This window comes from Rhinichthys klamathensis, unplaced genomic scaffold, assembly GCF_029890125.1.
Source record: "Rhinichthys klamathensis goyatoka isolate OS25496 unplaced genomic scaffold, OSU_Roscu_1.1 h1tg000059l_1, whole genome shotgun sequence".
Lineage (NCBI taxonomy): Eukaryota > Metazoa > Chordata > Actinopteri > Cypriniformes > Leuciscidae > Rhinichthys > Rhinichthys klamathensis.
Window position 1 is genome coordinate 5,864,679 of NW_026606604.1, and position 8,949 is coordinate 5,873,627.

The following is an 8,949-nucleotide window of genomic DNA, read 5'->3' on the forward strand; positions in this document are numbered from 1 at the left end:
CACACGCAATTCAACCAGCTCACACGCTCACGCACCACACTGTGTATTTCTCACGCTGAAAAGGCAATGCCAACCAAGTTGTCCTGCAAGCTTTATATATAACGTTGTATACGAGGCGCAGGCACACAAAGTGAAGTTTCCAGCCGCCAGCACGTATCTCGGCCAGATTGCGTTCGTTACTAGACAACATAGATGCGCGAACACAGGGAAGTTGATGGAACATTCTCGGCCACAGTACGTTCGTTACTAGGTAACCAACAACATCGCGCGAACACACGTCGTGATGGAGAAGGTAAGTTGGAAGAATGCTCGTCTAACATTTTTAGGCTAGATGTAGAACATTTAATATATAGCCCATCGTATGCATTATTATTGAGCAGGCCTCCATTAGGGCTCCTCCCCTAACCGCATGTGATCTCACTCCAAGCTTTTGATAAAACTTGAGAACCCTGTATAAAGGTTGTGTAAAGAGTAGTTTCAGTCATCGTCTACTGCACAGCTACGATGAGGTCGCTTGTCTATCTTCCTGTCTGCCTGGTGCTGTTTCTGCTCTGTCGTACTGCAGGTGAGTTTTAACTTTACCTATTTCGTTACACAGTCATGATGCTGGGAGAAGTCACTGTGAACATTTAATCAAATCTGTGGGAAACTTTTTGTGAAGTTTTGAGACGGTTTAATGTTTAAAAAATATCTGCAATTTCTTTGTCTCACAGAAACAAGTCAGCGTTCTTTAAATTGCTTTTTGAAGACGAGCAACTGCAGAATAAATAAAGACAGAGTGGTGGATTATAGAGTCCAGAACGCAGGAGTTTGCGCTATCAATGCCATTGTGTAAGTGAACAGATTCTCACTCTACATGACCCTAAGTTGCAGTTTTTGACTTTTGAGGTTATCTAATTATAAGTTTTAAATCCAAAGTTAACAACTTCTGGATCTTACAGTGCTTTAAAACATAATCTAGCACTCAAGTCATATTGAATTAAACATTTCAATCCCTCCCCTCCCGTTTTTTTTGTTCTCTCTCTAGCTTGTGGACAACTTGGAAAAATGGCAAAGCAAAGTGTTGTGACCCAGACTCGGAGTGGACCAAAGATATTATGAAAATGGTGGACCAGAAAAAAATGTCAAAACAAAACTCTGATCCAAAGGCCTCACCAAGACAAAATAGAAGAAAAGGTGGAAAGGGAGAAGAAACACGCAAACAGAAGAAAACTAGAAATAGAAATAGAATGCCTTATGTGAAAAAAGCCATACAATTTGTGGACGAGAAGAAGGCAATTAATATGACATCATATTCCATGAATTCTGCATCAACTACTTCAACTGAGTTATCTGAATTTAATAACGGTCTGTATTTTCTTCTTTTTTTTTAAACTTGTACCTGGTTGGATTAGAATTAGTATTTTCAGGTAAATTGTCTTGACTAAAAAAAATTTTAGTAAATTTTTCCCGCTGTTTCCTTTGGGTGTTTGTAGTAAGTGGATTTTCTTATTGTCCTTGTCTCAAGACGTCAGAAACTGTTCTCCACAAAGAAAATATCAAAAGTTACAAGATACAAAGAGCAGGTGTCTGCCATATTGATGCCATTGTGTGAGTGCTCTTTTTTTTCTTGTGAAAGTGTATACACTGTGATATACTTCAGACACCTATTCAACAATATATTTCATGATAAATCTGAGCTTATATGTCAGAATAATTCTTTTGGCCAGGCCTTATTTTAGTACATTGCCCATTTTTATTCAAAATATTTTAAAACTGAAACGCATACTTTTGTAGATTTTTATATTTTGTTGTATTTTCATGCTAAATTGTTACTTTTTTTTTCTTTAATTACAGATTTAAAACTGTCAATGGATTAACTTTTTGTGCCAATCCACAAAATCTTTGGGTGAAAAGAGTTATGCAATTTCTGGACAAGGCGGCGGCAACTGAAATGACAGCACATCCCCTAAACTCCACATCAACATTTAAAACAGAATCAAGGCTGAAAACCACAACACACTGGAATGTACAGGATGAACCGACTACTTCACCTGAGCCAAGTGAATTTGGAAACATATGTTTGTATATGGTATAAACATATGTCAAATGTCAGTATGGTACAATTGTTTTTTTGTTTTTTTTTCCCAGTTCAGCGTGTTTAGAGCCCCAACCCCCACTGTGGTTAATATTTAGTTTTGCGATTAGATGTGTATTAGATTTGAACTTTGAATTTTGTTTCACTAATGCATTTACTGGCAACAACCTGATGAAACAGAATAAATTATTTTATATTAACATTTATTTCTGTATCCCTTGTGTGTAATTTTCCAATAATACAAGCACGTCAAATGTTTAGTCACTGTGTATATTTACTGCATTGTCATTATTTAGGCCCCGTTGCATGATGCACGAAAATCACAACAACTTGGTTTGAGAAGAGATGGAGTAGATCAAATAAGTTGGCTGACAGTGTGTTTTACATAAAGTCATGCTTATTAGAGTTGAGCATGGTTTAAATTTAAAATATATATAGCATTGTAAAAATGTTAATTCAATTGCATGAGAACACATTAAAAAATGAGTGAACAGAGTTTAAAAAAAATCTGTCTCTGTGAGTGCATATTATGCAAGTTTCTCACGCACTTGTTTAGCTTCAGTCAGAAGATATTGATCTGTCCACTGGTGTTGTATGTTGTGCGCATCCAGAGCTGCTCCAGGACGACAGCTATTTATAGATTGGCCAGCCTCACTGTAGAAAGGGTTGTGGGATGGAGGCAGGAACCTGCGAACATTCAAAGACTTTAATCATCATAAAATAAAATAAAACACAGCCCCTCACGGACAACTGCCGCCACATTTAAACAAAACATAACATCAAGTCCAGGGCTGTCCTCTCTCGTCCTTCACTGTCGTTGCTCCTCCGTGAGAGATACGAGACCGGTGGTCCGCGCAGGTGTCGCTCATAAGCAATCACTCCACCGGCCTCACGCCCTTCTCTCACGGCCCTCTTCCTGCTCGCCACACCCGCTAATTACAATGATCATGTGTGTTTCATGTTTAATCTGACATCCTCAGCTAATGCTCACAAATCTGTGTTTATATAACAGTAAAAATGCTTTTCATGTGATCTTAACCTTATATTGTGTCAAATTTATCCAAATAAAACTACCGGTACTAAAATAAAGACCCTACTTTATTGCTATTGAATTAGTATAGCCTATTGTAGAGTGTTGAATGAAAAGTGTTTCTGTTGCTACGACAACGTCTGAAACGTGCCTTCAAGTGGCTTTGACTTGGATGTCTTAAATACGGGACAAACCGGGGTACAAACGTGTCTCTCATTGTTGCTGTTTCTTCTAGCTCTGGTCTGTAGTGATTACGAAGTGCGAGAAGAGATTTTATTTTATTGCTTTAGATCAGTTCAGTTACTGTATTAGACCAAACAAGTCTGCGCTGTCTTATTTGGCATGAGATTTAGTGGGGCAGTGTGAGAGCATGAGACAGAAAAAAAGAGCGTTTGCAGGGTTGGGGCCAGAAGAGATACAGCTATGGCCATATTGTCCTACCAGGGCTTATTGGGCATGCACACATCAATATTGCATAATTTTTGTCATGCTGAACAACAATTAATTACAGTATTTGCATTATTGTAAGGGTAGGTTTAGGGTTCGGGTAGGTGTAGATGTAAATAAAACACAATCTGATTAGAAGCTAATTTAATTTATTGTTATTTTATGGTGAGATTTGGCGTCACTTCCGGCCATAGCTGTATCCATTCTAGCCAAAACCGTGTGTGTTCTTCACAGATGCAATTCTTCGCATTAAATGTAGAAAATCCACAAAGGGTTGCTAACTCACAATAGGAAGGTATACAAACACTTAAAGGGAGTTTTGAGCAAAAGCATCGTAATAATCTCATATACTTGCTTGCATTCAGAAAAGCAGACGTGGATTAAGGCGCCTAAACCAGGGTAATGGATGGATGATACAGTGCTCAGCATAAGTGAATACACCCATGCTAAAGTTGACTAAAAAAGCATTTTTTGGAAATTGATCTTAATGCCTTAATTAAAAAAATGAGGAAAAATCCAACCTTTAAGGACACCAATTTTCTTTGTGAATGAATAATGTATCGTAAATGAATAAATGCATGTTCTTCCTTAAAATACAGGGGGCATAAGTCAGTACACCCCTATGTTAAATTCCCATAGAGGCAGTCAGATTTTTATTTTTAAATGCCAGTTATTTCATGGATCCTGATAAAGTTCCCTGGCCTTTGGAATTAAAATAGCCCCACATCATCACATACCCTTCACCATACCTAGAGATTGGCATGGTTTTATTTCAGTTAGCCTAATAGCTGGTTTGATTTGCATTGAGAGATGATCTTATGGAAAGTACACCATGCCAATCTCTCGTGACCTTTTGGCAGGGTGTGGTCTCTATAGCGTCCCTCTGCATTGGATTAGGCACGTTTCCCCAGTGTTAGCAACACTGGTCATGGCTGAAAAACAGTGGGAATTGAGATCCGAAGCACTCTTACCCTTTAAATGTCATGATTAAGGAACAGTATATGACCATCCCCAGAGTAAGTCCTGTCCCTTCCATCCCTTTTGCCGACTACCGCTCGGGCTTACTTGGGGCGTTGGGTATACGACATTGTGAAAGCAGTTGCCAAAACAGCAGGCAGCAGCTTGCCAGCATCTGAGTCTCCAACACTTGTAACACAGTTCAATGGCTATGACGCTTTCCATAGGGACCCCATAGGGACTAGGCAATATTTAAAAAATAATTTGATTTTGGGGTATTTTATTTGGCCTTTTTGGTGGAGTAGTATCACAAGACAGGATATTTAAATGTGAAGCATTGGATCTTTAAATAAAACAAGTCTAAAGTTGTATGCATTCTCACGTGTCATAAGGCTGAGCAATTCTGTTGGGCATGTAGGCTTATTCTTGCAATGGAACTCCATTCATCTACAGTAGGCCTGCATGCACCCACACTGTGGCGAGCTAAGGCGGTGAAGGACCAAACCGAGAGATCATCACTAGTGTGTTTTTCCACTCATCGGATGGAGGTTTGCCTCTCTCTAACACACATTCTCTCTCACTCATACACTTTCCCCATTGTAGGGGGTTGAGGTTTGTGAGTGTGTGCACAAAAGAGCAGAGGAAATGAAAGTGTGAAATATAAAGGTTGTGTGAAGAGTAGTTTCAGTCATCGTCTACTGCACAGCTACGATGAGGTCGCTTGTCTATCTTCCTGTCTGCCTGGTGCTGTTTCTGCTCTGTCGTACTGCAGGTGAGTTTTAACTTTACCTATTTCGTTACCCAGTCATGATGCTGGGAGAAGTCACTGTGAACATTTAATCAAATCTGTGGGAAACTTTTTGTCAAGTTTTGAGACGGTTTAATGTTTAAAAAATATCTGCAATATCTTTGTCTCACAGAAACAAGTCAGCGTTCTTTAAATTGCTGTTTGAAGACTGGCAACTGCAGAATAAATAAATACAGAGTGGTGGATTATAGAGTCCAGAAAGCAGGAGCTTGCGCTATCAATGCCATTGTGTAAGTGAACAGATTCTCACTCTACATGACCTTAAGTTGCAGTTTTTGACTTTAAGTTATCTAATTATAAGTTTAAATCCAAAGTTAACAACTTCTGGATCTTACAGTGCTTTAAAATGTAATCTATCACTCAAGTCATATTGAATTAAACATTTCAATCCCATCCCTCCCGTTTTTTTGTTCTCTCTCTAGCTTGTGGATCAAAAAAGGCAAAGCAAAGTGTTGTGACCCAGACTCGGAGTGGACCAAAGATATTATGAAAATGGTGGACCAGAAAAAAATGTCAAAACAAAACTCTGATCCAAAAGCCTCACCAAGACAAAATAGAAGAAAAGGTGGAAAGGGACGCAAACAGAAGAAAACAATTTAAATTTTTTTAATATTTCTTTTATGTTCAATGTGTGCCAGCCAACTGATATAAACCTAAATGTACGATATAAATAAGTAACATTTATGACTGTTTTATGATGAATGTTGACTCTCTTTTGAAAAGCTGTATTTTTTATCATTCTCTCGACTCTCTCTTTCTTATCAAGAATGTATTTTTTTTATATTCGATATTTTATAGTAAAAAAAACATACAATGTCATAAAATGAATATATTGTGCATATGAATATATATATTTTTTTGGAATTGTTATTGAATAAATCAAGAAAAAATATAAAAAACTGGGAATTTGATTTCTGTATTCCAAACTGTTTTTACTATATGCTGTTTTTTGAAGGACAAAGAAAAAGTAAACTATAACTAACTAAATAAAAAAAAATACTTAAATGTATATTTATGATATTTCAAATAACATAATGTAATATAATATCGTAATATAATATCAAAGAATGAATGCTTTGACCACAAGGCCACACTGTTTCAGGTCTGTTTCAAGAACACCTGACACTCTTTTTCAATAAGCAGGAATTGAATCTTCTGAAGAGAGATTCAAAAGAAGAAGCAGCAGAAAGAAGTATCGGCATCTTTAAACACAAATACACAGAACACAGTGTTCGTTCAGGCATTTAGTTAATTGTCAGGTTCATTATAAAACCTGGACTTTGGACTTACCTTTACGTTGTTTTAACATTGAACACTAGGTGGGGATACATGACAGGAGACACACCAAAAATCCCCCATAGCTGGAATCTTTTACATTTTTATAAAAAAAAACATTCTCTTCTGCTGGCTGCAAGTCAAAGTAATGTCAATTGTCACTTACAGCTCACAAATTACAGTAGTTTGTACTTAGTTGTATGCCTGATTTGAAGTTTCACTTCTCCTGTGAGAAATGCCTTTTTATCAAATCAAAATCGAAGAAAATAAAGCATAGGCATGCTATAAAACTTAATTGATATAACGACACAGCTCATATTAATCTTATACAGTTTTAAGTGCTAAAAATAAATGCTTTTATGTAACATCCTCTTCTGAGAAGACGTCTTTCTGGACAGGAACTTGAACTTGGTTTCTGCTTTTGGTTTGTGGTGAGTTTCTTTATGACTGTGAGCACTTCTCAGTTTTACTCTCAACTCTATACCACTTTTTCTTATCTTCTATTTGTCTCTCCATCTCTCTGTCTTTATATGTCCTTTAGCTGTGTGAAATTGTGGGATTGTTATGGAAGTAGTGTGTGTAGTGTTTGAAGGATGTGTGGATGTGAGTGAATGTAGGAGGAAGACAGGGTGAAATTAGACACCTGCTGCTTCGCTGTGCTCTCATCAGAGTGTGTGTAATTCAGTGGAAAACACACCTGGTCCCTAGCACAGGGGCAAAAAGGCCACCACACTCGCAAGATTGGTCATAGACACTTTACCACAGAAAAAAAAAAAAATGCACACATGGTCAAAAGATTTATTTCCAACACCAGAAGGCAAGACGTAACAGAAAGTCGATAAGACAATGCTCAAATGAAATGAAGAGATTATGCATGGCTTTACATCATTCAACTATGATTGCAAAACTTATTTAAAATACCAAGATACCTGGTATTTATTTATTTATTTATGAACATTTATTAGAGGATCAGCCCCATGAGATGAAACATCTCGTTTTCATGGGGGTCATTAAATAGCAAAACAACAGAGTAGATACAAAATACAAAATATAAGAAAATGAATGTGGTATGAATATAATTTTACAGTACCATGATATTCACCACATGCCACCATTTCCAGATTATATATAAATACACTCACGGCCACTTTTTTAGGTACACCTTGCTAGTGGTTGGATCCCCTTTCGCCTTCAGAACTGCTTTAATTCTTCATGGGATAGATTCAGCAAGGTGCTGGAAACATTCCTCAGAGGTTCTGGTCCATAATGCCATGATAAGATCACGCATTTGCTGCAGATTTTTTCGGCTGCACATGATGCGAATCTCCCATTCCACCACATCCCAAAGCTGCTCTACTGGATTGAGATCTAGTGACTGTGGAGGTCAATTGCACTGTAAACCCGAATAAGTTGGCACAACTCAAAAAATTTAAGGCAATAAATTGCCTCAAATTTTTTAAGTTAAGAAATTCAAAGTTTAAGTAAGCAGAACTGACATATTTTTATTTTGTATTTGTACATTTGAATTGTTCTTAACTTGAAATGTTTGAGTACACTAATTCATACATTTAACTTAAAATTTCATGTAATCTCAATGTGAACACTTTTATTAGTATAAACTTAGCTAGCTTTAACAAGCTAGTTTGCTAACATACTATTTTGTTAACTTCTTAACAATAGTATGCTATACAGTAACACTTGCAGCAATATAAAGGTTTAATTTGCTCTCAAATCAAGCTCATGCACCACTTGTCACCATGATGGTAACTATCCTAAAACCAACATTAACAGAAATTCTTCTAAATTAGCATAACGAAACATTAATCATTACTAAATCACCCGCTTAACATTAATCTTGCACAAAAAAAACATTGTATTACACTTAATTTTAGCATTTCAATTTTAGCTTTCGAGTGCCATCGGCAAAGCATGCTGGGAAATATACATCCCAGCCATTTCAGTTAAACTTATGTTCGTCTAAATTAAAAGAAATAATTTCATAAAACTCAAAACAATGAAACAGTTCAGTTTACTTAAAATATATCCATTCTGTGAACTTGAAAGAAAAAGAAAGTGCTAAATACTCATAAAAGTTAATTTGACTGAACTAATTAGTTTAATTTAAGTTTTTCCTACTCAAACCAATTAAGTATTTTGAGCGTTAGGGTTTACAGTGTGAGTTTAGTCAACTCGCTGACACGATTTGTGACATGGCGCGTTATCCTGCTGGAAGTAGCCATCAGAAGATGGTAAACTGTGTTCATAAAGAGATGCATGGTCAGCAACAATACTCAGGTAGGCTGTGGCATCTAAAAGATGCTCAAATGGTACTAAGGGGCCCAAAATATGCCAAGA

At 36.9% G+C, this 8,949-nt stretch overlaps 1 protein-coding gene across 2 annotated transcripts; it reads left to right on the top strand.

Moving 5' to 3' along the window:
- Window positions 1-461: 461 nt before the first annotated feature.
- On the top strand, window positions 462-5,965 carry ccl32b.3 (chemokine (C-C motif) ligand 32b, duplicate 3). 2 transcript variants are annotated; one of them, XM_056249174.1, is made up of 3 exons: window positions 462-565; window positions 714-831; window positions 5,742-5,965. In XM_056249174.1, exons 1-3 carry the CDS (start codon window positions 505-507, stop codon window positions 5,917-5,919), a joined length of 357 nt encoding a protein of 118 aa, XP_056105149.1. In that variant the 5' UTR covers window positions 462-504; the 3' UTR covers window positions 5,920-5,965. The 2 variants fall into 2 exon arrangements, with proteins under 2 accessions (XP_056105149.1, XP_056105148.1); XM_056249173.1 differs by lacking the exons at window positions 462-565; window positions 714-831 and adding exons at window positions 5,110-5,283; window positions 5,432-5,549.
- The last annotated feature ends 2,984 nt before the right edge of the window (window positions 5,966-8,949 follow it).

Bases quoted from the DNA above. Each gene is read 5' to 3' on its own strand.
- ccl32b.3 (XM_056249174.1), top strand. From the start codon at position 505: ATGAGGTCGCTTGTCTATCTTCCTGTCTGCCTGGTGCTGTTTCTGCTC. The intron at 566-713 runs GTGAGTTTTAAC...TTTGTCTCACAG, and splicing joins TCTGCTCTGTCGTACTGCAG to AAACAAGTCAGCGTTCTTTA. The intron at 832-5,741 runs GTAAGTGAACAG...TTCTCTCTCTAG, and splicing joins TGCGCTATCAATGCCATTGT to CTTGTGGATCAAAAAAGGCA.